General features: G+C 60.3%; 3 protein-coding genes across 25 annotated transcripts in view; 2 read left to right on the forward strand and 1 right to left on the reverse strand.

Moving 5' to 3' along the window:
• The first annotated feature begins 1,034 nt into the window (after window positions 1–1,034).
• Window positions 1,035–6,890, forward strand: RUNDC3A (RUN domain containing 3A). 8 transcript variants are annotated; one of them, XM_040617223.1, is made up of 11 exons: window positions 1,035–1,164; window positions 3,465–3,580; window positions 3,782–3,915; window positions 4,433–4,518; window positions 4,660–4,752; window positions 4,846–4,926; window positions 5,032–5,197; window positions 5,400–5,557; window positions 5,913–6,050; window positions 6,177–6,328; window positions 6,570–6,830. In XM_040617223.1, the coding sequence occupies exons 1-11, from the start codon at window positions 1,088–1,090 to the stop codon at window positions 6,710–6,712; spliced, it is 1,344 nt and encodes a 447-aa protein (XP_040473157.1). In that variant the 5' UTR covers window positions 1,035–1,087; the 3' UTR covers window positions 6,713–6,830. The 8 variants fall into 8 exon arrangements, with proteins under 8 accessions (XP_040473157.1, XP_040473159.1, XP_040473158.1 ...); XM_040617225.1 differs by having other exon boundaries at window positions 6,222–6,328; XM_040617224.1 differs by having other exon boundaries at window positions 4,660–4,749.
• An 856-nt stretch (window positions 6,891–7,746) lies between these two features.
• Window positions 7,747–14,240, reverse strand: SLC25A39 (solute carrier family 25 member 39). Of its 2 annotated transcripts, XM_040617233.1 has the most exons (12): window positions 14,101–14,240; window positions 11,857–11,965; window positions 11,722–11,781; window positions 11,005–11,049; window positions 10,174–10,283; window positions 9,988–10,055; window positions 9,732–9,856; window positions 9,387–9,560; window positions 9,132–9,241; window positions 8,888–8,969; window positions 8,714–8,794; window positions 7,747–8,629 (listed from the first exon to the last, which is right to left on the reverse strand). In XM_040617233.1, exons 2-12 carry the CDS (start codon window positions 11,951–11,953, stop codon window positions 8,511–8,513), a joined length of 1,071 nt encoding a protein of 356 aa, XP_040473167.1. In that variant the 5' UTR covers window positions 11,954–11,965; window positions 14,101–14,240; the 3' UTR covers window positions 7,747–8,510. The 2 variants fall into 2 exon arrangements, with proteins under 2 accessions (XP_040473167.1, XP_040473166.1); XM_040617232.1 differs by lacking the exon at window positions 11,005–11,049 and having other exon boundaries at window positions 14,101–14,208.
• Window positions 14,241–21,401: 7,161 nt separating this feature from the next.
• Window positions 21,402–27,587, forward strand: part of MAPT (microtubule associated protein tau) — a 52,992-nt gene continuing 46,806 nt past the window's right edge. For 14 of the 15 annotated variants that reach the window (XM_040617614.1, XM_040617618.1, XM_040617622.1 and 11 more), the window contains exon 1: window positions 21,402–21,506. The gene's annotated coding sequence lies outside the window, so the exon portion shown is untranslated. Of the gene's footprint in view, window positions 21,507–21,592; window positions 21,796–27,587 lie in introns of those variants that run through there. The other variant, XM_040617615.1, reaches the window with a different exon arrangement.

Raw genomic sequence — 27,587 nt, forward strand, 5'->3', positions numbered from 1 at the left:
ATGGCAGGTCCGTCCCATATGCTGGGGACCTTGTTGGCACCCGGTGCAGGCCAGGAGGGGCGACAGCCACGGGCTGGGTGCTCCGATAACAGCCCCCGGCGTTATCTGGGTGCTGCCAAGGGCCCCCCTCCCTGCAGCAGCCCTGGGGATTTGGGGGGTCCCTCCTGCCCCAGGGTACCCTGCTGCCCCCCAGCTGGGCGCTCTGGGCTGAGTGCCCTTTGCAGGGGCAGAGGAGGGTGTGGGGTACCCTGGGGGGCACAAGGACGGGGGGGCATGTCCCTGCGGGTTGTGGCTGGGGGGGGTGTCCCTCTGCTCAGGGCGACTGATTTATCTGGGTGCTGTGGGGGGGATGTGGGTGCCTGTGGCATTCACACCCCCTCCGGGATTTCCCTGGCACATCAATGGGGAAACTGAGGCATGGTGCAAAAGCAGGTGCTGGGAGCATTGTGGGGCTCCCCCCTGGCACAGCCACCCCGCTGGGGGCTTGGACCCCCTCCACCCCTTCGCATGGGGGTCCCCATGCCCCACAGCCCCAGAGGTGATGCTCAACATCCCCCAAACCAGCCACCCGGGGCAGGGTGGGGGGCAGCTCAGCTCAGCCCTGTGGGGGGTTCAAGGGCCCCCCCCCAGTTACCCCGGGGGCTGCCCAGGGCCCGTCCAGAGCCTGCCCGCCCCGTCCAGAGCCTGCCCGCCCCGACGGGGTCCCCACCGGTGGCACGTCATGGTGAGAGGGGCTGGGCCCTGCAGGGAGGAGGCCCCCCCAGGGACTGCTGCCCCCCCGCTTCATCCCCCCTCTTTCTCCCCCATCCCCTCCCTCCCCAGGGGCGAGATTTGGGGGGGCCGGGGGCGGGGAGAGCACCGGGCCCCCGCATCCCTTCTTTTTTTTTTTTTTTTTTTTTTGGGGAGGGGGGGGGGCGGCGCACGGCCCGTCGGCGTGGGCATCGCGGGGGGCGGCGAGCGCAGCCTGCACGGCGCGGGGGGCCGCGGCGGCGCGGGGGGGCCGCGGGGGAGGGGGGGCCGCGGGGGAGGGGGCATCGCCAGTGGCCGCGGCCCCGGGGCCGGCCCGGCGGGGCGCGCTGCGGCTGCCATGGCTCTGGGGCTCGCCAAGAAAGGCTCCTCCCGGAACATCGCCGTGGAGAGGAAAAACCTCATCACCGTCTGCAGGTGGGGGGGCACCCGAAATTGGGGGGGGGGCGGGGGGAGCGGGGAGGGAGAGGACCACCGCCGGTGGGGCTGGAGGAGGGGGGGTTGGGGGATGGGAGGGGGGTGGGAAGGAGGAGGGCTGGATGGGGGGTTCACCCCCCCCTCCCCCCCCCCCCCCCCGCGGCCCCTTCACCCTAGGGGGGTGTGTTTTGTTGTTGCTGCAGTCGCTTTTGAGGGGGGGGGTGTCAGATCTGGAGGGGAGGATGGGGGGGAGGAGGAGGATGGGGATGCGGCGAAGCGGGGGGGCTGGGGAGCTGCGGGGCCGCGGGGCTGCGGGGGCCGGGGGGGGGGCAGGGTGGTTGGGCTGGGGGCGCTCTGGGGGGTGATGGCGGGGGGGGGTGGGAGGGGTGTTGGGGACACAACGGCAACATGGAGGCTCCCGGTGCCGGTGATGCGGGGGCAGCCGGGCCGGGCGCGGGTGGGGGGGACGCTGGAGGGGCCGGGGGAGGGCCGGGGGCAGCGGGGCTCGGCTGGGGGGGCTGGGGCAGGGACCCCCCAGCGGGTGGGGGGCCAAGGAAGTGACGTCAGGGCCCTGCTACGGGTGCAGGGATGAAGGGATGGAGGCGACCGGGATGGAGGATGAGGGTTGTCATGGAGACACCCAGCTGGACCAGGGCGGGGTGCGTGTGGCAGGGATGGGGATTAGCCGTTGGGGGCTGGTGGTCCTTCCCTGTCCCCAGCCCCCAAGTGTGGGGAAGGCATGAAGCCCCCCAGCCCTGGTTAGGGGCTGTGATGGGACTTGGCTGCTGGGGGGGGCTACTGAGGCTGGGGGGCACCATGCCAGGGACCCCCAAGTCCTGCTGTTGGGGTCTGGGGGACCCCAGAGCTCCTCACGGTGGCACGGGGCACCTCCAGACCCTGTTGTCATGACATGGGGGCCCCCAGAGCTCCTCACCGTGGCACGGGGCACCTCCAGACATCACTGTCATGACATGGGGACCCCCAGAGCTCCTCACGATGGCATGGGGCACCTCCAGACATTGCTGTCATGACATGGGGACCCCCAGAGCTCCTCACGGTGGCATGGGGCACCTCCAGACCCTGTTGTCATGACATGAGGACCCCCAGAGCTCCTCATGATGGCATGGGGCACCTCCAGACCCTGTTGTCATGACATGGGGACCCCCAGAGCTCCTCACGATGGCATGGGGCACCTCCAGACATTGCTGTCATGACATGGGGACCCCCAGAGCTCCTCACGATGGCATGGGGCACCTCCAGACCCTGTTGTCATGACATGGGGATCCCCAGAGCTCCTCATGATGGCATGGGGCACCTCCAGACCCTGTTGTCATGACATGGGGACCCCCAGAGCTCCTCACCGTGGCACGGGGCACCTCCAGACATTGCTGTCATGACATGGGGACCCCCAGAGCTCCTCACCGTGGCACGGGGCACCTCCAGACATTGCTGTCATGACATGGGGACCCCCAGAGCTCTTCACCGTGGCACAGGGCACCTCCAGACATTGCTGTCATGACATGGGGACCCCCAGAGCTCCTCACGGTGGCATGGGGCACCTCCAGACCCTGTTGTCATGACATGGGGACCCCCAGAGCTCCTCACGATGGCATGGGGCACCTCCAGACATTGCTGTCATGACATGGGGACCCCCAGAGCTCCTCACGATGGCATGGGGCACCTCCAGACATTGCTGTCATGACATGGGGACCCCCAGAGCTCCTCACGATGGCACGGGGCACCTCCAGACCTCTCGTCCTGACACCAGGATGTCTCCAGACCTCACTGCCATGCCATGAGGCATTGCCAGACACCGCTGCCATGATGAGGCACCTTCCACCTGCTGTCATGGGGACCCCCAGTCTCACCTTGCCCACGTGTGGCTGTGACCCACAGATGGGGCAACACCCCCCCCATGCAAACACCTGCCCCCTGCCCTGCTGTCCTGCCGGGCTCAGCGGGTTTCGTGTCTTCGGCATCTCTGCGCCAAGCACGAGCGGCTGGGCGGAAGGGGAAGCCATCACCGCCCGCGCGCGGCCGGGGAGGAAGGGGGCCTTTGTTCGCCCTTCCTGGCCACTTGCACAGCGGGGCAGTGGCGGCCGCCCCAGCGGGCTCCCGGGGGACGTGGGGACACGGGGGTCAGCAAGCCGCAGCCCGCGGCTCGGCCCACTGCCCTCTTCCCCCTGCTGAGCTCCAAAGCCAACATCTGCGAAAGCATTTTGCTGTTGCTAAAACCTAACGTGTGCGGGGTGGCTGCTGGGTGCCCATCCCCTCCCACCCGTGATGCCCACCCCCACCAGGTTCTCAGTGAAGACCCTGCTGGAGAAATACACAGCAGAGCCCATCGACGACTCCTCTGAGGAGTTCGTTAACTTTGCCGCCATCCTCGAGCAGATCCTCAGCCACCGCTTTAAAGGTAACGGTGGCCCGTGGGGATGGGCGGCTGTGCAACCCCTGGCGCGTCCCTGTCCCCATCCCTGTGCCACACGGTGGATGGGGATGCATGTGTGCCTGTGCTGGCACCAGGGAGCGTGGCCGGGCTCTGGCTTGGTGCTTGCCAGGCTGCTGGGGTCTGCTGGCACAGCAGCTCCCACCCGCAGCCCCTCGGTCCCCACAGGCCCAGTCAGCTGGTTCAGCTCGGATGGGCAGCGAGGCTTCTGGGACTACATCCGCCTGGCCTGCAGCAAGGTCCCCAACAACTGCGTCAGCAGCATCGAGAACATGGAGAACATCAGCACCTCCAGGGCCAAGGTCAGGAAGGTGCCAGCCCCAGCCCTGTGCCTGCCTCTGTCCCTGTCCCCATCCCCTTTCCTATTCCTGCCCGTTTCCATTCACACCTTGTCCCTGGCACATGGACCCATCCCCATCCCCATCCCCATCTCCATCTCCATCTCCATCTCCATCTTTATCTCCATCCCATCTGTGTCCCCATCCCGTCCTCATCTCATCCCATCCCCCATCCCCGTCCCCATTCTATCTCCATCCCACCACCTCCCCATCCCTGTTCCCGTCCCCTCCCTGCCCCATCCCCATCCCTGGCACCCTGCCCTTGTGCAGCCCCACCTCACCCCACAGCACCCCCCGGGGTTACTGGGATGAAACAGGAGCTGTGGGTCCCCACGGGGGGATAATGGGGCCCAAAGCAGCTCCCGGGTGGGGATCACCTGCCTGCCAGCACCCAGAGCCCCAGGGGCAGGCGGGGCATGGCGGGGGGCAGCTGAGGGTGGCACCCATCCTCGGGGCTGCCCCGCGGGGCCGTGCCTTGCAGGGCCGTGCCTGGATCCGCGTGGCGCTGATGGAGAAGCGCATGTCTGAGTACATCTCCACGGCCCTGCGGGACACACGGACCACCAGGTGAGCAGCCGGTGGCACAGCTGGCTGCGGCCATGCCTGCGCCACCCCACGGTGCTACGGGTGTGGGGGTGCACAGGGTGGGCGCTGCGGCACGGTCCGGGCTGCCAGTGGGTGCCCATGCAGCCGTGTTTTCCCCCACAGGCGGTTTTATGACGACGGGGCCATCATGCTGCGCGAGGAGTCCACAGTGCTGACAGGGATGCTCATCGGGCTCAGCGCCATTGACTTCAGGTAGTGGTGGGCAGCACAGTGGGATGGGGGCACCCTGCGTGGCCCCCCCACGGGCCACTGGGGCTGCCCTGACCCTCTTCTCCATCCGCCACTCAGCTTCTGCCTGAAGGGTGAGGTGATGGACGGTAAAACACCCGTGGTCATCGACTACACACCCTACCTGAAGTTCACGCAGAGGTAAGAGCCGGGGTGACCTCCTTGGGTTGGGGACCCCACTGTCTCTCCGGCACGTGCCAGCCCTGTGCCGCAGTGCTGTCCCTGGTGAGCCCCTGTGCCCCCCAGCTACGACTATCTGAGTGAGGAGGAGGAGCGGGGCAGCGTGGAGAGCAGCACAAGTGAGGACAGTTCCCCTGAACACCCCTACCTGCCCCTGGTCACCGATGAGGACAGCTGGTACAACAAGTGGCGCAAGATGGAGCAGAAATTTCGCATCGTTTATGCCCAAAAGGTACTGGGAGCCAGGATGAGGCCATCTGGTACCAGTCCCCCTGGGATGCTCCAGCCTGGAGCATCCCCCCGCTGCATCCCCACTCCCGCAGCCCAGTGGTACTCGCAGCTGTGGTGTCCCAGCTCTCTCCTTGTCACGTTGGGTGGCCCTGGGGACATGGGGGGTTGGGTGGTGGCACACTGCTGATGGCAGCTTCACACAGGGGTACCTGGAGGAGCTGGTGCGGCTGCGGGAGTCACAGCTGAAGGACCTGGAGGCAGAAAACAAGCGGCTGAAGCTACGCCTGGAGGAGGTGATGGTGCAGAACCAGCTGGAGAAGAGGGAGCTGGAGGGCGTCATCCTGGAGCTGCAGGAGCAGCTGTGAGTGGGGACATGCTGCCGGGCCTGGCTGGGCACGGTGGGTGGGGGGTCCCCGAAGTCTGGGTGTCCCATGGGCTCTGGGGTGGGTAGTTGGTCCCCAGCACCCCACTGACTCTGAGGGGCAGGTGAGTGGTGGTCCCTGGTACCCCATACACTCCGGGGTGTGATGGGGTGGTGGGCTCCCAGTGCCCGAGTGCCCCATACGCCCTGTGGGGGACACAGCGGCTCCCCAGTGTCCCATATGTCCTGTAGGACACGGTGGGTCCCTACCCCACACGTCCCGTGGGCCATGTCGCCTGGCAGGTCCCCAGCACTGGTGGCTGTGCCAGGTGCTGAGCACCCACCTTTGCCGCAGGACGGGGCTGATCCCCTGCGAGAACCCGCAGCTGGCCCAGCTCTCCAAGGAGATGGTGACACCCTTGGTGAACCAGTGGCCATCGCTGGGGACCCTCAACGGCAATGAAAGCAGCTCAGACAGCAAGCTCTACCGGAGGTAACCCCCCCGGGGGGGGCAGAGCTGCCTCGACCTGCACCCAGCACCCAACCCCACCCCGGGGGGGGTCTGCCCCGGGCAGGGGACAGGGAGAAGGGCTGGCCCTAGCTGATGGGGCTGTCTCAGCCCCGGGGGCTGCGGCGCGGGGGGCTCAGCGCCGTCCGTCCGCAGGCACAGCTTCGTGAGCACCGACCAGCTCTCGGCCGAGAACAGCCTCAGCTCCGACTCCCAGCGCCTGGGCGAGGGCAAGCGCGAAGGCGAGCCCTGGGGGCCCTTGGGTAAGCCCCCCCACACGCACACCATAGGGTGCCCCACGGGGTTCAGTATGCCCCCCAACACGCACCCAGGCGTTTGGACCCCCCCCAGCAGCCCCCTCCTCATGCTGGGGATGCTGTCCCAGCGGCACAAGGACACCCAGGTCCCTCTTGCAGAGGTGGTCCCTGTCCCCGTCCCCCCGCGGCAGGGCTGGGGTGCGATGCTGCAGCCCCCCGCGACGCCGGCCCCGCTCTGTGCCCGCAGGGAAGGACCCCACGCCCTCCATGCTGGGGCTCTGCGGCTCCCTGGCCTCCCTGCCCAGCTGCAAGTCCCTGGCCAGCCTCAAGTCCAACGAGTGCCTGGTGAGCGACAGCACCGAAGCCAGCCCGACCCGCAGCCCCAGCTGAGACCCCCGGCCCCCTCGCCGCCCCCCAGCCTGGCCGCTCGGCCCAGCGTCGTGGCGGAGGACTGACCACGCGTGTCCCCCCTCGCTGTCCTGGGACCGACGAGGGACTCGCCGCACCCACCGGGGAGGCTGGGGACGAGCGTCCCTCTCCCCATCTTGACACCCCATGCCAGCCGCAACTCGGACCCCCAGCTGAAGACATGGACCCGTTGGGATGGGGGATGCTGGACTGGGACCCACATGAGCTGGGGCTGGGGGGCAAACTGTGCCATGGGGGGGGATGCAGGGAGCGATTGCTGCCAGGGAGCAAGGGAGGGGGCTCAGGGCCAAAACCCCTCCAGGGGTGAGGGTCCGGGCACAGCCCCCTGCTCAGCCCAGGAGCACTGCTCTTCCCTCGGATGCCCACCTGGGCTTTGCGTGCCCTCTAGTGCTCAGCCTCCCCCCTCTGCCCCCCCCAGGCGCTGCAGGGGGGCCTGTCCCTCCCTTTGGGGACCTGCTGGCCCTCCTTGCAGCAGCATCCTCACGACAGGGATAGGCTCCCCCCCTCCCTTCTCCTTCCCATCCTCCCCTGGGTTTTGGGTTGTTTTGGGTGATTTTGGTTTTTAATTCAGCCCCACCTGCCTTGTTGGAGCGAAAGGAATCAATAAACGCAGCAAGCAGATCCAGCCTCCGTGAGCCCCCGGGCTGGGAGACACAAAGCTGAGGAACAGACCCCTTGTGCCTCCCCCGGGGGGGATGCTGGGGGGGGGCGGGGGGGCACACAACCAGCGAGCCTCCTCCAGCCCTGCCCTGAAAGCAGGGAGAGCACCCATGGGACACAGCCCGTCACCCAAGGATGGGGCACCCCCTGCCCCATCAACAGTGGGTTGTGGCGGGGGGGCAGCAGGGGCTGGGGGCTCCTTACCCCCAGCGAAAGCCCAGCAAGGATCTGGCGGGTGACAGTACTGTGCCCACACAGCAGGGACACAGCTGTCGCCTCTGGGGATGCCTCCCACAGTCCCAGCACACAGGGCAAGGATTTCTTTTTCCACTCCCTAAGAGACAATATTTTCGTTTATTTAGGAAAATAAGAGAAATTCCCCACCCACCCACCCCCGGAGTGAGCTGGGGTAGCACCCGCACCGGGCACAACGCTGGGGCAGGCCCTTGTGGTGACAGAACCGGGCACCAGCAGGGGCTACCAGGGCACCTCAGCCCCCCCAGAGCAGCAGCAAGGTCTGTCCCCACATGGGGTCTGAGCCCCGGGGCTGGCAGGGGGCTGTGACACCCCAGTGGGAGGAGAGGTCCAGAGGCAGGGAAAGGGCCCTGACCCGTCCCTATGCCATGCAGGGCTGGCAAGGGGATGCTGTGCGTGACAGAGCGAGCAGGGGCAGGCCCGTGGCCAGCGCAGGGCTGGGGGCCAGGCAGGGACGCAGAGACGCCACCGGGAGTTTGGTCATCACCAGAGCCCCAGCTCCCACCTCCTGCCCTGCCGCAGCTCCTGGGGCGCCCCATCTTTGCCAGAGTGTCCGTGAGTCCAGCAGCAGCATCTGTCCAGCTCAAGTGGTGAGTGCAGGGGAGCCCACGTCCCCCCCAGTGTCACAGCAGCAGGCACAGATGTCCCCAGCGTGGCTGGGGATGGGGGGCTGGGCCAGCCCTGCCTCTGTGTGCAGGCAGCGGGGAGGCAGAGCGCAGCACGAAGGCACTTGGGCTTTGCACAGCAGAGCTGGTTTGCTGCTCCCAGGAGGCCTCGCCGGGAGTAGGGGTGGCACTGTCCCCTCGGGGCACTGGCCACATCCAGCCCTGCCCTAAGCCCTGGCTCACAACGTGCGCAGCCGCCGCTCCTGGTTCAGCTTCTGGAAGAAGGTCTTGCCAAATTCATAGGTGCTGATCATTATGGCGCAGGCGGGTGCCACCTTAATGACGCGGGGCAGGAAGCCTGCAAGGACAACCCCATCAGCTCCCCAGTGACACCAGGGTACCAGTAAACCCCCATCCCAGGGCTGGGGGGACACATCCTTACCTGCAAACAGCCCCCGGGTGCCAGACTCTGCACGGATGCGCTGCATGAGCAGCCAGGTGGAGGAAGGCTTGGAGGCTGCAACTGGGGGGAGAGGGTGAGGGTCTGGGGATGCCCATGTCCCACTGCGGGGTCATAGCTGCCCCCCAGGCATCTGCCCGGAGCCCAGCCCCTCACCTGGGTGCACCTCGCTGTCTCCCAGCTCGATCTGCCGCTGGGTCTTCACCACGTCAAAGGGCAGCGTCAGCACCGCAGCCACCTGCAGGGCCAGCAGCCGGGCGCTGAGCTGGGACCTCGCTGGTCCTGCCCAGCGCCAGCTCTGCCATCACCTCCTGGTGCCGTCCCAGCCCCATCCCTTGCTCCCCCTGCTTACGCCCGAGGGAGCCCCAGCATGGTGCACACCCCAGGGCCCCGAACTCACCGTCCCGGATACGGCCCCGGATGCGAAGCTGATCATGAACGTGGCCTCATCCAGACAGGCCTGCCTGCAGAGCCACTCCTTCACCAGCTCGTAGTTAAACCAGTAGAGAGCTAGGAGGAAACAAGAAACACCAGCCCTACAGCGAGGCACCCCGGACACACCAGCCTCTGCTCTCCCCAGCAGGGTGCCTTGGCCCATGCTTGTCCCCCCCCCCCTCCCAGTGCCACCGCTCAGCCGGTCCCCCTGCAGCCATACCTGAGAAAGGGACATCACGCAGCACGGTGGGTCCCCAGCCCCTCCAGAGGGACAGCCAGCCATCCTGAGCCACTGCCGACTGGATGCAGACGCCAAGCTCCCGGTAGCTGAGCTGCCGCGACTGCATCTTGGTGCGGATGAGCTCCAAGGGGCTGATGACTGTCACAGCACCTACTGCAAGGGAGGGGACATTGGCACCAGCCCCGGCAGCCGTCCCGGAGGCCCAGAGCAGGTGCCAGGAGAGCCAGGCACTGAATGTGGGCACCAACAGCTGAGAAACCAGCCACACTCTCCTGCGAGGAGATGGGTGGGCGGGGGGGACCCCTGGAGAGGAGGGGTACTCACGCCTGGCGAGGGCCCCGGCCAACAAGGGAATGTGATGCCCCCGGCTTCCCGTCCGAGCGTGCAGGTAGTCTCGGAGCTGGTCGTAGGTGGTGAAATAAATGACGGTGGCTGGCACAGCCATGACCCTGCCGAGAAGGAGGGGTGTGAGGGGCATGTGTGCCCTCCTGGGGGGCTGGCAGGAGGCTCGGGGCTCAGATGCCCATGTGCCCAGGCAGGCGTTCACACCCAGACCACCCCCGGCAGGGTCCATACTCACAGGGTGGGGGGCAAGCCGCTCCACAGAGACCTGATGCCCTCGTAGCGGGTGATCTTCACGAAGGCATCCTGGGGAGAGTGGAGCACCATGGAAAGGGGTTAGAGGAGGGAGACAGGCAAACACCCCCACCCCCTCCCCGGGACAGGGAGGCCCCTGCCCACCCTGCCTTGTGCCCACAGCTCCTACCAGTGTGCCAGTGAAGTGAGTGGGGGTCTTGTACCAGGCGGTGCAGCTGTTGCCATTCTGGCAAACATATAGATGGTCCATGAGCCCATTGCAGTAGAGAAAACACTTCCCTGGAGCAGGGGGCAACAGCATCACTGTGAGGCAGGAGACCCCTCCCCTCTGCCCTGTGCCCAGCCCAGGTGATCCCCAAAACCATCACTTCTTCCAGGAGACAGCCAAAGCCTAATGCTTCAGCCTGGAGGAGACCAGCCCCAAAGGCGGCCAGGAGAAGGATAACTCTTCAGCAAGGGTCCAACCATGGCCAGCCCCACAGGGCAGGGGGCATCCAGCCCCACCGCAGGGCCGGGGGCACGGCAGGAGCCATTGTCAGTGGCAGGAGAGGTTTATGCCTCACCCTGCATCAGCTCTGCTGCCCTGGCACGTTGGGGATGCCACCGCAGGGAGCCAGCACAGCCCCTCCTGTGCTCTTGGGCCAGGCACAGGGACGCTGGGCAGGGAGCAAGCGGGGCAGCAGAGACCCAAGGGGACTTCGACAAAGCAACAGAACAGAGTGACAAGACAGGGCAAGGACAGCAGGGCTGCAGCCAGCCGGGCCTGTTGCACAACAGACCCCCAGCAGACCCGTGGGCAAGGACCCAGCGGGGACATTGCATGGGCAGCCCCAAAGGGCTGCGGCTGGGGACAGTTGCGGCCCCCACACCAGAGAGGGATGTTCTCTCAGCCAGAGGACCCCAAGCTGCCACCAGTGGGGAAGCAAACCAGGGTCAAAGCGCTTGACCAAAGCAAAGCCACTGGCAGCAGGAGCTGCCCGGAGCCCCTGGGCATACTCACATGTGGCCTGCTGAGTGCCCCAGGGCACAGACCGCACTGGCAACGCTGAAACACACAACAGGGACACACTGAGTGATGACACAGGGGATGTGCCACCTCCCCGAGCCGGGGCACAGCTCTGTGTGCCACAGCTCTGGGTCAGGCAGTGGGAGAGCTCCATGGGTGAGGGGGGCGGATGCCCCCACAGCCACTTCCCAAGCAGTCTGTATTGTCACTAAACCAGTCCCTTGGGACCAGCCCCAGCCCGCTGACCCCACAGGGAGGGGGGCAGATGGGGGGCAGAGCCCATGGGGTCTCTCCTGCTCCATGGAAGCCGTGCGGAGCAGCGTAGAGACAGGCACAAAGGCAGCAGGTAAGAGAGCGAGCAGCTGGAGCAGGCTGAGCCCTTCCACCCCGCTCCCCGCCGGGCAGGGGGCTGCTGGGCACAGCGCTGACCCCAACTGGCGTCGGCGCAGGGCGGCAGAGGGGGAAGGACAGAGCCAAGCATCAGCCCAGCTCCCCCAGCAGGGCCCCCCGAGCCCGACAGGACGAGGGGCCCATGGTAACCTGCCACCTCGTGATGGCCCCACGCTCAGAGGCTGAGAAATCCCCAACACCAGCTCTGCCAACCGAGACACCCACGTGGGCTGCTCGCTGGCTGACTGGGGCGGGGGTGTGGGGGGGGTGTGTGGGGGGGTGGCTGGCTGGAGACCCCCGCCATGCCCTGAGCAGGGTTACCTTTGGCGAAGGGGGTCCTCTGGGCCTGCAGCCGGATCTTCACCACATCCAGTGGCGTCACTGAAACAACACCATCCCTTCAGCCACGTCGCGCCGTGCCAGCCCCTGGCACCCACCCACTCCCCATGTCCTCACCGAAGAGGGAGGTGAGGATGGCCCCTGTCCCCGAGGCCAGCATCTGCTGCAGCGGCGTGATGCCCCCGCAGGGGCTCGGCGATGTCTTCTCGGCCATGGCACTGTCAGCCTGCAACACACGGCAAGGGGGATGCTCGAGGCTGGGGGTGCTCCCGGGGGGGGCCTGCCCAGGGATGAGCGATGGCTCCTCAGGAAGGCCCCCCCAGCATCCCCAGTCCACCGGTGCAAGGACAGACGTCCCACCTCTGGCTGTGCTATCGGCATGGCACAGGGCAGGCGCGGCCCCCCCACCCTGTAATCGTGCTCCCCTTGGGGGGGACAGGGACTGCTCCTGGGTCCGGTGCAGCCCTGATAACACCCTCCCCGGCCTCACTACTGGCAGTGGGCCCAGCCTTGCTGGAGGGGTGGGGACGGTCCAGGCCAGCCTTCCGTGTCCTTAGGGAGGGAGGACCGTCCCCTCCCTGCAGCTGGAAAATTAAGGGACAGGAAGGAACAAAGTCCAAAGACCAGCCACGCTGCAACAGCCCTCCCAGCCCCAGCCGAGAAGGCAGCAGAGCCACGGAGGGACACCTGGGGGACACCCCCCCCCCCCTCACACAGGGGGTGCCAGCTTGCAACAAGCACCGCAAAAATGATTCTTGCGTCCAAAACCTGCCGTATGCCTCCCCCGCCTGCTGCCGCTGCCCCTCCCAAGGCTTGGCAAGGCTGTGGTGCCCGGGACCAGCATCCCTGCCCTCGGGAAGCGGCGCACATCGCACCCTTCCTGCGGGAGGGGGACGAGGACGCAGAGAAGTGAGCCCAAGCGCGCCCTGCATGCTCAGGACCAGCTGCTCCCCCTCGCCGCAGCCTGGGGACAGTCCTCATGCTGGGATGGAGCCGTGGCTGGCAGGCTTCCAGCTTTGGGAACTTTTTTTTTTTTTAAGCCAGGAAATGCAGCAAAAAAAAAAACCCAACCACCTTTCATCATCTGACTCAGCAATTTGCAAGGTCAGAGCAGTCATCGGTCTCTCAGTTACAGGCTTTGGACTTGTTAGGTGCCCAAGGCTGCAAGCAGGGACGTGTCTGTTCTGGAGCTGCACACGCCAGCCCCACTGGGAGAGCTGGGTGCTGCTGGTGGAGCGGGTGTGGGTCCCACGGGGTCCCACTGTGCCTGTCACGGGACAACGGCTCTGGCATGCTCCCCACGGACCACGCAGCTTTGGCAAAACTGTGCCACAGGCAGGGTGCTGGCCCCCAGCCCCAGCTCCGTCCCTCGGCTCCGTCCCTTCGTGTCAAATCCGATGCGAGCAGGGGGAAACCTCCCGCTCACAGCGCTGCAGCACCTGAACAGCTTAAAACTCACTGCTCGTACATGCCAGGGCACAGCGCTCTGCTGCCAGGGGAGCGGAGCACCCCCAGGGCACCGGGCGGGGCGTCCCGGCCGCAGGCCAGCTCCCTCAGCTGGGAGCTGCTGCCTTTTCCACCCGGGAAAAAATAAGCCCCCAAAGCCCTGACGCGGACCCCAGCGCTGGGCCTGGGTGCAGCGCTGCCACGGTCAGCGCGGAGGGGACAGCAGAGCCGCGGCCAGGTGACAGAGGCAAGGGCCAGGGAGGGGCCCGCAGCATATGGAGCCCCCCGCCAGGGCAGCGCGATGGGGGTCCTGCGGGCCGACCGCCGCAGCGCTTCCCGGCACCTGGGCTGCGCCAGCCGGGGGCTGCAAAGCTGCCCCCCCGCCCCCAGCCGTTCCTGGAAGTCCCCCAACAGCACCAGCGGCCTCGTCCTGCTGGGCGCAGCGTTGCCCCGGCCCGGGCAGGACCCGGGGCCGCCCGAGCAGGCGGGGACCGCTCCCAGCGCTGCTGGGGACAGCCCGGCGCGGCCCCCGCCGCGGCCCCCCCGCGGGCGGCCCGGGGGACAAACTGCCCCTTCCCCAGGCCGGGGGACGGGCGCACAGGCACCCCAGCTGCCCCGGGACCCCCCCGGACGGGGGCAGCCCCCCTGCAGCGTGCACCCCGCGGGCTGCAGCCCCACGTCAAGGTTTACAGCCCCCCCCCCCAGGCGCTGCACTCCCTCCCCCGAGGCTTCGCTCTCTCCTCCCCCCTCCCCGCGCCCTCCCAGCAAGGCCGGGAGCCCGGGTGGTCCCGCGGCCGCCGCCGCCCCCAGCACAGCCGCACGACCCCCGGTACCGGGGAGAAACTGAGGCAGTGGCCGCGCGTGCCGGGTCACGAGGGAAGGGGGAGGGGGGGTCACCGAGGGGCCCCGCCCCACCTGCTCATTCCAGCCACGTGCGGCGTTTCCCTCCGCCGTCAGCGGGCGGGGGGCGGGCGGCGGTGCCTTTAAGGAGCCCCATGGGCGCCCCGCGCCCCACCGCCGCGCGCCGGCCCGCGCGCCACTTCCGCCCCGCGCCGGCCGCCCGCGCACGCGCCTTGCGCGCCCTTGCGCCCCCTGCGCCCCCTGCCGGGCTGGGGGAGGAACCGCAAGGGCACCCCGGGCTGGGGCGCGACTTGGCAGCTCACCCGCACCGCGCCGGCTGGGAGTTGCCAGGCACGCTCGCCGTGCTGGGGCGGTGGGGTTTGCACACTCGCCATGCCGGAGGCGGTGGGGTTTGCACGCTCGCCGTGCTGGGGCGGTGGGGTTTGCACACTCGCCATGCCGGAGGCGGTGGGGTTTGCACACTCGCTGTGCTGGGGCAGTAGGGTGTGCACAGTCGCTGTGTGCCGGGGGCTGTGGGCTTTGCACGCTCACCGTGCCGGAGCCTGGGTGCCAGGGCTGGCTGTGGAGGCTTTGGGCTGTGCCTGGGCAGGGGCAGTGGCCGCGCAGCCCTCGCCCCGCCAGCCGGTGAGCAGAGGCACCTTCTGCAGGGTGAGGGTGCGGTAAGGCCGGTGCCCCACTGCCAGGCTGGTGCCCTGCTGCTGGCCCTCGCCGGCCCCAGGGAGCTCTAGCAGCGCTCTGGGGTGCTGCTGCAGGGGGAGGGGCACCCAGCGCCTGCTCCCACCCCGGGGCTCTAGGGGCAGGCAGGGGGCACCGGCTGCAGCCTTTGGCCCTGGGACAGGCCGAGGGGAGGGTGGCACTGGGGCCTTGCAGCCCCCCAGGAGATGGGCTGTGGGCTGGCGTGTGCTGTGCGGGGAGCGCTAGGGCCTAAGAAAGGGAAATGGGGTACGCCAAGAGCTTTTTCGGCTGTTTTGCTCTGTGTTAGCTAGCTGGAAGATCTCTTTTACTTGAGGGCTACAGGCTGTCTTTCGCATTTCTAGCTCCTCTACTGGAGAGTGGCTTTATTCATGAAGAAGGTTCTGGGGTCCCATCTCTGGTCTCAGAAGAAAGGCACAGTTGAAATGCACCGTTACTCTTAGAGGTGCAACCCTCAAAACAGGCGGCCATGCTGGCTCGTGGCTCTATCAACACGTACAAATACCGGAGCTGCCTCCGTTACTTCCACCTGGTCCTGGGTGAGCTGCGGCTCAACTTGGGGATGTGCCTGGTCTGGGAGGCTAAAATCCTCCCTCTGCTTACCGCAACTGCTCAGGGTGGCTCTTTGTGCTGTATTGGGAGGGCCTGCGTGGAGTCACGAGCCCTTTTGTGCAAAGGAGCAAGCTCTCTGAGGTGGCCTTATTTCTGTTGGCATTTTAGGCTAGAGAAGATGCTTTAAGCGTGCTCATTCACGAGAGCAGCAGCGCAGTGCTGGCGGGTGTCCTCACACCCGGCTGCTGAAGGTGCTGCCTGACGCTGCCCCATGAGCGGGTGACAGCAGGCAGCTCTCAAAGCCCCTCCAAAACCTGGAGGGACGCTCCCAAGGAGCACGGGCTGTGGCCTGGCCCCATACAGCCCCAGCAGGTGACAAGTGGTGGCTGGCCGTGGGTGCCTGGGGTTGAACTGGGACACCACCACAGCGGTGCTCCAGCTGGTGTACCTAACTGGTAACCTTCCTAGGAACTCTGTGTGCCTGTGGTAACTTCACTGCAAAACCCACCAGTGGTACTGCAGTGGTGGTGATGTAGTCCTCTGCCTTCCTTTCGAGTAGGACTGCAGTCTTGTCCTGACTTAAAATCACGGACTACAGCCTGCGCTGGTGCCTACACCCCTCGGCTCCCCTGTGAGTGCCATCCTGTGGCAAGAACAGGGAAGACTTCAAGGTCAGGCAATCTGCAGATGGCCACCAGCACGCTCCGGGGTGAGCTGGAGCAGTTCAGGCCTTCAGTCTGCAGGCAGTGGCATTTGGTAAGCAGCCTGTTCCGCCCCAAAGCGACGTGCCCTGTCTCCGCAGAACTGGCAGAGCCGTGGTGGCTGCTCTCCTCCAGGAATAAAGTCCGTTCTGGCATCTCTGAAGTTTGTCAGCGAAGGGTGCAGCTAATGCCAGGAGCATTGATCAGGCTTCAGCCCTGCGAGCTGCTGCTGGCATCTGGGAAGAGGCTGTGAACACCCGGGGCTTGTGCTTGAGGGAGAGGAGCTGCTGGGGCTGTAGGCCTGGGTATGCAGACATAAAGGGATCCTGAATTCTCTGCAAGCACTTGATGCCCTTGTGTCATACCAGGTCCAAGCGAGTCTTGACTTTGTGTGATGTGAGGCCAGGAACCTAGTAATTCCCACAAGGTCGCATAAGTGAATGCATCCTCTAACTCCCTAATGAGTCAGCCCTGCCTCTTACAGATCCACAGTGTTTAAATGATTGGGAAAGCCTCTTCCAGCAGGTAATTTAGAAATGGAATTATAATTAATTAAAAACCCTTATCCTTAGGGGTATTGGGTTGCGTATCTTCTATTTGTAAGTGCTGGGCTCCGCATGCCTTCCACACTGCTCAACTGAAGAGGAAAAGGAATAATTTCTCTCCAGCTGGGGTGGGGCAAGAGGGATGTGTACAAGATGGTGCACGTGCCTCAGTCTTGATTTGTCAGGTCTCTCCATTTGCCAAAGCGGTCAGAGGGAAAGTGGTGAATTTGTTTTGCCCGTGCCTGGTGCTGCTGCGAGGTGAGGACCTTGCCGGCTGGCTCTTTCTGCTGAGTCACAGCCTGCTCACTGCCTTCGAAGTCCTAACACTGAGGGTGTTTCTGTCTCTGATTTACATCTTTATAGTCCTGCTGGCCTCGGCGGGGGTTATAGGGGTGTATCGTGCTCCAACTGCCTGTGGAAATGAAATGTAAGTTAACTGTAGTTGGAGAGAACTGTGTCCGAGTTGCAAATACGTGCATTTTGTTTCAACTTGTGAGGAACTGAGCCTGCTGAGCTGTAATCCCCTCTCAAACAGCAAAGTTACATGCAGAGTCAGAACTGCTGGGGAAGGTTTGTGTGAGCTGCCTTCTGGTCTGCTCAGCGCAGGCCTGGGTAATGCCCGCTGTCCTGCTGTTCCTGACAGCGTACGAGCATGGCTGGGAAAACCGCCTGCGTAACGCCCAGCTGCCCGCTGCCATCTCCATGGAGCGGCTTCAAAGCATGGTGAGCTTACGAAACCCAGCTGGCTCCCTGGTCCGATGCCATGTCCACATTAGCATGCCCTGGGAAGCAAGTCTGGCTGCCTGGGGCTTCCTTATTTAGGAAGGGGTCATATTGTGATCTATCAGCATGCTATAGCATCTGGAATTGTTTCAGGAAGATCAATCCTGTCTCCTTGCTGGGAAAGATTTTGAAAGTGATTAGCCCATTTCCTTTTTTTATGTGAACTTTAAGGGCCAGGTTGCAAAAGGGGTCTAAGTAGTACTGTAATGGAATTAAGCTAGTGCAGAATTTGAGTATTTATTTCAGCTAGGATCATTATGGTTTTGCAAAAGCCATCCTTCATCTGAGTTAAGTGACCGAAATGAAGCAGCCTGTGGACAGACAAGGCCCTGGGGACATCAGACTTCAAAACCACTATAACCCAGAATTCATAACACAGTTGTAGTTTTGCAGGTCGGTTCCCACTGCAGGTGAGACCTCAGAAATTGCATCCTACCTTCTGTAACACCTACGAGGGAAAACCTTGATACAGTAGTGAAACAGGTTACAAAACTCACCTGTGAGGAAAATGAGCCTTGTCTTATGAAGAAACAGGTATGGAAGATACAGGCTTAATAATTTCTTCTGTAAAGGTTTCCTTTATAATTTGATGTTAAAAATAGTGTCTTTTTTTCCACCTAGCAGCAGCGTGGGCCAAAAGGAGTGGAGGGGAACAGCAAGCCTGGACCGAGTTAGAATGGTAGGATAAATTCAGATTCTTTCTCCTACAAACAAAACTACCCTATGAACATGAAGCAGCCAGAAGAGCTCTGTGCAGTAATTAAAGTCTGCATCAGCTGTCACCCTGCTGTGTTTACAGGTAAGAAAACTGCCTACAGAGTGTTTCTCCGCAGTTCTTCTTAGCCAGCGCACGATCTGTCGATGACTGTGAGCTCATTCCACTTGGGGCTTGAAGCACTCAGCTGCACTTCGGGACTCGGGCTGTTCCAGCAGTTCCCGTAACATCTCTGTATTGCTGCAGCAGCAGCATCCTGCATCCAACCAGTGCAAAAGAGCGTGCCTGCCGGTTCAGGCAGCAGGGGTGAAGGGCTGTTGTACCTGAGATGTAGTACAAAATGAGTGTGTTGCTGCGCGGTAGGGCTTTGCATCAAAAGGATGGAGGATCTGCAGCAAGCTAGAGGTGTGTGTTAAGACATAGGGAGCGAGGGCACCTGAACAAGGGAATCTTCTCCTAGTTGCTACCTCTCTGATGTGGACATTCAGCCTGTGTTTTTGGCCCTGCAGGGTGTTGGTGAGGAGGAGAAGCTCTATGTAGATTTGACTGTCTTTGCAGAAGTCTTGTTTACTAGGAATATCCATGTGCTTCTATTTCTCTGAACACAGATGGAATTCAACAGCAAGATACTAGATAGTGAGCCTATTTGCTCATTGTGCCTTTTCTAGATAGGACTGCTTATGACACTCAACAGTTTTTCAAGTACTGCGCCACCAGGTTTCTGTGGCTGTGCTTTGGGCCAGGATGGTGCTCGCTTGTGTGACTGCAGTCCTGGAGAGCTGACTACGGGGAACCGTTGCTGTTTTTCTTGAGGCTGGCAGTACTGTGGTCCATCAGCTGACAGATTTAATTCTTGACTTGCCTTTGCCAACAGAACTTCTAAATGTCCAGAATGTGGTAAGAATGGCTGTGCCTGAACATCAGCTGGGACTGGCTAATGATGCTTCCCAGCCCATGGTTGCTTGGATCCAGAAGGGACTTGGTGCCTGGTGAGCTGAGAACTCTGGCAGGCAAAGCTGAGCTTTGAGATGATTTCAGAAAGCCAGGTATCATTGTGCTGAATACTTTGTGTTAAGAAATGAGGGCAGAGAGTCCTTTTAGTTTTGTCTTTAGATGATGAAATAGTCCTGTTTAAGGACGCTCAGCTCATTCGCAGTCAGTCTTGTGTTCCCGGTACATCAGTACTGCCTGTAGGAAGAGCTGCTGTTCCAGAATTGGACTCTAGCTGCTTGCACTTAAGTTCAAATTCATCTTGTTCTGTGGTGTCTCACATGGACAGATCCACTTGTAGCACTGTAGTATTTATTTTACAATTCCCAAAGCAATGGTATCTTCTTGAGAGAAGTTGTGTCTATCCTGGGAAAATCCTCCAGCTAATTTATCGTGGCTACTTTTTAGCCAGTTTAAAAATGGGCAGAAAAGAGCCATTTCCCTGGTTTTAGATTCCTCACCTGTTTCTAGTGACCTGAAGAAAATCCCTATCTCATAGTGTTGTCTGTTCATAAATCCAGATTATATTTTTCCCCCACTCATATGACTGTACTTTGTACTTCCACGGTTATTGATACTGTAGTAAGAGAAGGGCTTTGTCTCTCCATAGACCTTTCCCAACCCAGTCTGCCTTTAAAAACCTCTGGTGCTGCAGGTTCTGTATCTGTTTCTTTTTCCGCTATTGATTTTCTTTTCACAATCTCTGTCAGAAACCTTTTCTTAAGACTGGACACTTGCCCTCGATTTGCACCTGCATGTTTCTCAGGAAAAAGCTGAAACTTGGGGCCTGACAGAAGATCCTTCCTGCGGTTTCTCCACTAAATCCAATTAGCAGGGCTTGTAAACCTGTAACACAAGGCAGTAATTTCCACTGAGGGATCTCTGCTGTGTCCATCATGCTCCTGGGCATCTCATTGCTTTTCCAGATGAAGCAAGCAAGGTGGAAAGGGATCTTTTGCGAGTCTTGCTTGTTTCTTCAGCCTCTCCCTCTACCTTCCAGCGCTTCAGGCTGGGTTGCGGGCCCTGTGTTGGGTGGTGAGGGCACCCTGGTGCCTCAGGGTGATAACACATCACCCGTTGATGTGCGGAATTAAACTCTAGAACTCACGATAAGTTATAAAGCAAGTATGTTTATTGCGGCGCCGGGTGCAAGGGGGGTCGCCTCTCCTAACTTGCACACTTGGTTGTACTCACAATACATATTTATACAGTGAAGTTGCTTAGTTCTGCCCAAAGTCTACACCTACTAACTAGTTATTGGTTAGTTGCTTTCCTGCTTCAATTTAAAGGTATAGTTCATTTTAAATGTACTGTGCATGCTCCCTGAGCAAGGGATCTACCCTCTTTGGGGGGGCCATTTGAGTAGGAGGTCGGGATCCATTATTTTATCCTATTGTCCTTGAGTCTTACCACTTCAGTAGTTTTTCTTTTAGCAATTAGCACATCCCTGTCAGGCGGCTACTGATTTACATTCCCGTGGAGCTCACCTACATCTGTACTAACTGTTCCCTTCAACGTGCTGAGCAGGCCAAGCTCCAGACCTTCTCTCGCAGACGGTGAGGCTCCTGCCCGCCTGTTGATGGTTCCTGTTATCTATGCAGCTCCTGCCTACAGAGTTTTAGGTTTTTCACTGTATTTTGTCGCATCACCGTTGGCTCCTTGGCATAGGTGTCTGCTCAGACGCTAAGGACAGCTGCCCACCACTGTCCCTCCGTGGCATTCTGGGGCTTGTTGGTCGTGCAGACAGCAGCCCAGGGCCGCCTGCCCGGTGCACAAGGCCACTGTCTCCGTAGTGCGGTGCTTGCCATGGACAAGGCTGCGCCAGGATGGCTGCACGCTGCAGCTGCTGCCGGGGGCTGGCGAGGAAGGGACGGGCGCTGCCAGCAGCTCGCTGCCCTCAGCGCGTTCATCTCCCGGGACGTGGCGGGCAGCGGCCCGCAGCAGCGCCGCGCCTCAGCCGGTGGCTCCGCCCCCCGCCGCAGGTGGCTGCGTGGGACGCGTGGCCAAGCGGCAGCCGGGGCGGCGTGTCCCCTCGCCGCGGGGCTGTGACAGGCCTGGGGGGGGGGGGGCGGAAGCTCGGGGGGCTGGGGGGGGGTGGGGGGGGGCGCGGGACCCCCGGGAGAGCCCCGCCCCCCCCCCCCAGCGCCCCCTGCGAAATGGCGTCGGGCTGGGGCGGCCAGCGCGCGAGCGCCCCCTGCTGGGCGGGGCCACGCGCGCCCGCGTGCCGCAGACAAAAGACCGCGGCGGCCCCTCCCGCCCCGCCCCGCCCGCCGCGCATGCGCCGCCCGCCGCCGGGGGGGCCCTCCGGGATGGGGGGAGGGAGTAGTGCGGCGCACGCGCCCTGCCGCTGCGCGCCCCCCGCCGGCTCGGCGAAGGTTCCGGAGCTCGCGCGCGCCCCCCGGCCCGCCCCGCCCCCGCCCCGCCCGCGCCGCCGCTGTCACTCGCCGCCCGGCTCCGGTGCGGACTCCCCTGCAGCGGCAGGTAGGGCCCCGGCGGGAGGCGGGATGGGGTGCTACACGGCCGGGCCCCCTCTCCCCGGTCTCCCGGCGCTGCGTTTCGCTGTCCCCACGCTGAAAGCCTGAAACGGGTGGAGCAGAAAAAAAAAAGCGCCCCACCAAACCCCCTAAAACCAGCCATTTCAGCCCAAAAAATTGCTGCGGAGGGGCGCGTCACCCCCGGTTGCCGGTGTGCCCGGGGGCCGCCTCGGTAGCCCGCTCGCTGCAGCAGTGCGAGGGGCGTCCCCTGCGGCAGCGCTGCCGCCCGGCTGCAGGTGCGGGGAGGGAGGGTGGGGGGTGGATTTTATTTTTTTTTTTCCCTTTCCCCTTTTCAACGTTTTTTTAACCCCGTTCCCTGCGGCAGGTGGGGCCGGGGGCTGTGCCGGCGGGGCTGCGGCAGGAGGGGTGGGCAGCGCCTTCCCACCCCGGCGCGGTGCCATCTTCTGCAGCCGCCCGCGGGGAGGGGGGAGGCGGGGGGCAGCTGTAATTAAAAACAGGTAAATTAATCAATAATAGAAAACCATGAGGAAAAAGGCGGTTCAAAAAACCGGAGCTGTCACGCCCAGCCCGAAATGTTGGGGTGGCAAGCGTTATTGAGGTCACGGTGCCCCGGAGTTGCCGTGCTTTGTGCATCCCCCAGGTGCCCCAGCCGAGGGGTTCCAATATTTAACGTTAACGGCGCGGCTGCCCCAGGTGGGTTCCCGTGCTGTCCGACCCCGCGTGTCTGCCAGCCGGGCTGGGGATGCTGGTGCCCAGCCCGGTGGGCTTGGGGCTGGGGTGGTGCTTCTTGGCGTAACTGGTGGTGTCAGCGCTCCTGGATGTGCCTCGCACCTCACAGGCATCCCTGCATCCTGCCGAAATGGTCCCCTTGTCCCTTTCATTAGCTTCTTTCTGTGCTGCTTGTTCTTCCTTGTCCTAAAATCGCACCAGGCGGGGCGGAGGGCTGGCCCCCTTCCTGGGCTTTCCCTTTTTTTCCTGTAGTTGCTGAGTATTTCTTTGTTTTAAGCCTAGCTAAACAGGTGCAAAATGGGAAGTTTTTCTGCCAGGTGTTTCCAGGCGGGCTGCGTGGCACACCTGCCCTCCTGGCTTGGAGCAATTAAACCCATCAGGAGTAGAAACCACTTACTTCAGGTAAGGGATGGAGATTTCTGCCTGCATCCCTGTCTACCATGTTAGCACAAGGGAGGATTTGGTTAGGGAGGATAATTTTTTTTTTCTTTTTTTTTTTTTTTAACACCTAGAAATGCAGTCCTGTTGTTTGTTCACAGAGGGTAGCTGCCATCACGTTAAAGGGAGTTTCTCCTTCCATTTGCTGGTGGTACCACCGCGCGAGGTGCAGCTCCATTTGCAGCAAGAGGCTGGTCTTGCTTAGAAACGGGCTTGCTGGAACAAGCAGCTGAGATGAGCTAAGCTGTCACTTCAGCAATTTGTATGCAGTATATTCCTGAGCTGTCCTGCGTTTATCTGCGTGGATCTGGGCAGATGTCTAATGTGTGTCTGAATGAGTGGAACAAAATTCACTACTGAGAATCATTAATTTGTTATGTCGAGCAATGGCTGCCCTCTTGCATCTGATGAAGGGTTTTTGCATTTGCTGCCAATACCTCACGTTTGGAGTGTTTAATGGTTTTCCTTGTGCAGTTCAATTTTTTTGCGTTTTTCTCTCAAGGTAGTCAATCAAAACAGATCTCAGTTGAGTGTTTACTGGCTGCTCTTGAGAGAAGGAAAATCAAAATCTCATTCTCTCTAGAAATGAGAAATAGGCTAACCCAGTTACACTTTGTTCCCTCTTGATATGCAAAATGATTGTTTTTTACCCCAAGATGTGCAGCTTAAGGAGAAAAGCAAGGTGCCGGCTGACTTGCCTGTAGCGCATAGGGGTTATCCAGGTGGATAATTCACACCTGTAAAAGTGTTGCATTTTCTTGCTCTAGATAGAGTAATGGTGTTTGAAAGGAGGTGTATGGCTGTGGCATGCATCCCCGTGCCATCCCCCAACGTTAGCAGAGGTACCTCATGCTGTTGAATGCCCTTGGAAATGAAGGCTTGCCTTCAGGGCTTTGGAATTAAGATGCAGGTGGGGTTTGTTTTTTGAGACCCAGCTCTTGTGTTCAGGGAAAGTGAGATGCCTGTCCCAGAGGTTGGTTGCTTGGGTCTCCATCCTCCATAAGGCTTGATTGCAGTACGAGAGGATCTTAGGACAGCTGAGTCTTGAACACACAGAACTTAAAATGAAACACTTGGGCGAGGTCTGTTTGGTGTAAAAGGTTTTTAGGTCATTAGTGTGTGCATGGAGATGCCCAGTACTGTGGGTATGTCTTTATCTTGCATGGCAAGATGGCCAGAAGCTGACCCTTGAGAAACTTGAACTGAAGTAGCTCTGCCTGTTTTAATGAGTGAAAGTGTGTAGCATGGTTGTTGTCATTTGAAGCCTTTAAAGGAAGGCTCTTGTTTCTCTCTAAAAGAGGACCCATTTGTTCAGCCCTGCTCTGGAACAGCTTGCTGCTGACCTGCAGCATTCAGGTGAACTTGTTACAAAGGTCCCACCTGACATGAATATGAGACACATCAACATATTGTGGGTCTCTGCCAAGGCTGTTAGCTGCTCTGGAAGGGGCAGGTGGCATCACTGGTAAGATACGGACATTTACCCTTCATCAGTTGGGATTAGCTGAGATGAGGACAGAAGTGACAGGACCTCTGTGTGAACCTGTGGGGAGCTCCCGTGGAAGGGAAATGGGTCCAGTCCCTGCAGGTGACAAGTGCAATAGTATGGGTTTTGTGTCCCTCCCTTATTACATGCCCTTTTCAAGTACTATGTTAAGTATTTACAGGTCAGGCTTCTAATTAGTCTTCCTCCCCCTGCATCAGTTCCTCTGTATTGCCTTGCTGTCCTCTGCTTCTAGCCTCTTTCCAACCGAGGCATTTAGTTCAAACTGTCCCATTGCCTCTATGCTTGATAAACTGCAGTTTCAGCTGGACCAAGTAAACATATTTATCTGTCCTGAACAAGGAGTGCTGCAGCTTTCTCTTTTCCTTCCTGAAAGCCATGGGGAAGTCTGCTCCCCTGGCCAGTAGAGCAGTCCTCACAGGATAAAAGTGAGGGAAATGTGGCACTGCAAACTGCTCTTTCCATGTTGAGGCTGAGCCCAATGTATCTAGTCAGGGATACTTGCAGCATGCCAGTAAGGTAGGTGTCTTATTCTTCTGCCTTTCATGTTCCTCTGCTTCATTTTGGAAAAATTCTGTTCTTCATTGCATGCTTGTGGATCTGTGTTGCATCATTGTCTTTTTTTTTTTTTTTTTTTTTTTTTCCAGGGTTTTGCCAGTCATGGGATTTGGAAGTGGTTGTATTTGCTGGGGCTTAGCTGAGCGGTTCTTAATGTGTAGTAGCAGGGAGTAATGCAAATTGCTCCTTGATGATGTTTATATCCTCATTTGGAAGTTGGGCTTTGCAGCATCATGTGGCTGTTAGAAACGGCTGGGGAGAGCCACGTTGAAAATGCTTTTGAGGTGGTGTCTCTGCTGTTCCTTCTGAAAGCCAGTGTTCATCAGCATAGGAGAACAAATTGTCCAGACACAAATTGTCCAGCAGCACAACTGTAACCACTTTGCCTGTTGGAGTGTCAGTGTGCGCCTGTATGGACGGTTGGCATAGCTGTTCGAGATGTGGGTGCTGGGGTGTGTCCACATCCAGACTTTCAGACAAATCCCTTTTGGTTTGCAAAGTGTTGAAAATTGGATTATGAAGCAGTGTCTGAGGGGAAATGCTGAGGGTGGCCGTTCCCTTTTTTCCCAATAGGAATGTTATTCAAAAGCTGGAGAAAGCTGTAGATTTGAGTTTGTCTTGAGCAGAATAAGCTTATCTTCCCAGCCCAGTGCGCTGATGAGGCTTGGTTGTTGTCTCTGCATCTTTTGAAGGAGTGTTGCTAATTTAGCTGTAGCAATGCTCTGATGCTTGATGAATCAAGAAAGAATCAGGGAGCTGGCTTCAACCCAGCTCCCAGTATTTTCCAGTTTGCTTAGCCTGCTGGTGGTTGAGGTCAGTTGGCTAGTAGGTTGGCTTATTGCTTCCTAGGCTGTGTGCTGGCTGTATGTAGGTGTGGACAGAGAGTCAGAAGCCTGTGGTGAAGTGCCCTGGACTTGTGACAGACTTTTGTGTCCTTCATCTGGGTGATGCTGAGAGGGTGTGCGGTGTGTTGGGGCTGTCACTGGTGGAGCTGCTGGAATGTGGCGCAGGTTTAGGAGGGCTGTGGCTCTGCACGCAGGTGAAGCCACCAGCCCATGAACAACCGGGTTGTGCGTTGTGCTTTCTGGGTATATGGCTTGCTGCAAGGTCTACAAAGCACTGTGAACCCTTTCTTGCAGAAGCAAAACGGACCTCTTAAGCTCTATTAGAACAGCTGAGGCTGTTAAACAAAATGAGAGATGTTTCCCTTGTGTGCCTGCCCATAGCCAGGTGGAGGGGGAACCCCAGACTCAGCATCTTGGCTATTCCCAGCCTCTGCTTAGAAGATGCACCAGCTGATGGCTTGAGAGGACAGCAGCTTTCAGAGGACCTCTATTGCTGCAGTTGCATCGGAGCTGGCTGGCTTTCTAGGTTTTTCTACCCATCCAGTGTAATCTCTTTCTGCCTCAGGAGCTTTGCTTGCTTAACTGGTGTTCAGACTCCAGAGGTGGGCTGGCATGGTGTCTGGGGCTCACCCCAAGGGCATGTCCTTGCACTTGGGGGTGCTCATCAATGAAGAAGACATTGCTGTAATGCATGGGTTGCATAGGCTGGGCTTTGCCTACCTACGGAGAGAGAAAAGAAAGGAAATTGCAGAAGTAACTTGAACTGGATTGCTAATCCTTGCAGAGCAGTGCAGAGATGTTCCCACTCATCGCAGACCAGTCCTGGGAAGAGAATGAGGGTGAGTGGTCCTGGGCAGAGGTCAGTGGGCTGTTCGGTGGCAGGCAGTCCTGACAAAACCTTGCAGAGCATCAAGCTGGCTCAGCCCCACCAGAGGTGCAGCCCTCAGTTTGGGTCACTGCTCCTGCCTGGAGGTGCATAAGCAGTGGCGTGTCTGCTCTGTGCAGCGCTCCCACCTGCCTTTTTAAGATGAACAGCCCTCAGTCCCAAGCTGTCTTTGCAGGTCACCCCAGGTTGTGGTGGTTATAGCAGAAAACTAAAGTGGACCTTTAGGTAATCCCTTGTGTGGTTAAGGTGGGCACAGCTCTGCTGTGAGGGACTGAAGGCATCTCTGAATCTCTTGCAGCAGGATGGATCTCCTCCATCCACGAGTTGTAGCTGTGTTTGGCACTGAAATCTGCTGGTTGTAGGCTGCTTTTTTTTTTTTTTTTTTTTTTAAAGTGCCTGTGGAAAGCATATGCAGTTTACACTGGAGTCTGGAGGAGCTGTATCTGTGCCTTTAGACTTGAGTGGATTTTCTTTGCAAGTCTAATAAGCCCTTCATGCTCCTCAAATCAATCCACTGATTTTTCCCTTTCCCTTCCAAGCAGTCTGATCAGTAAAGACAGTCATTACATGTGGCGTGGCTTGTGTTTTCAGTGTCTTTTCTTTAAATATCCAAGAAAAGGGAGCACCAGGGGATACCTTCTGTTAAGCTAAAAGGATTATCGCTGCAGTTGCGCTAATTATTTCCATCTTTGCAGCCTCCCTGCTGTACCTGCCCTGACCTCTCTTCCTAGAACAGATCTGGTAGCCCTGTCTGTCCATCTTTGCCTCTGTGCCCTCCCTCAGTGCTGTCCTTGAATTACTTCGGAGCAGTTGGTGGGACTGCGCCGTCAGTGCCCTGGGAAGGCAGGTCCATTTGTCCCTCAGCTGTCCGATTCAGCTGGCCAGTGTGTGTGTTACTCTTCGGTGAGCTGTGGCTCAGCTGTCTTTGATGCTGCTGTAAGGCACATGGGAAGGATGAAGGCTGATGGGGGTCATTGTGGGACAAAGTGCAGTCTTAAGGGACAGATTATACAAGCCCGTGGGAAGGAGGACTGTATTAAACTGCCATTCGTGGGGAAACCTAGCACTTACAAGAGGTGATGAAACCACTTGTGTTCATGGGTTTTA

This window comes from Falco naumanni, chromosome 18, assembly GCF_017639655.2.
Source record: "Falco naumanni isolate bFalNau1 chromosome 18, bFalNau1.pat, whole genome shotgun sequence".
Lineage (NCBI taxonomy): Eukaryota > Metazoa > Chordata > Aves > Falconiformes > Falconidae > Falco > Falco naumanni.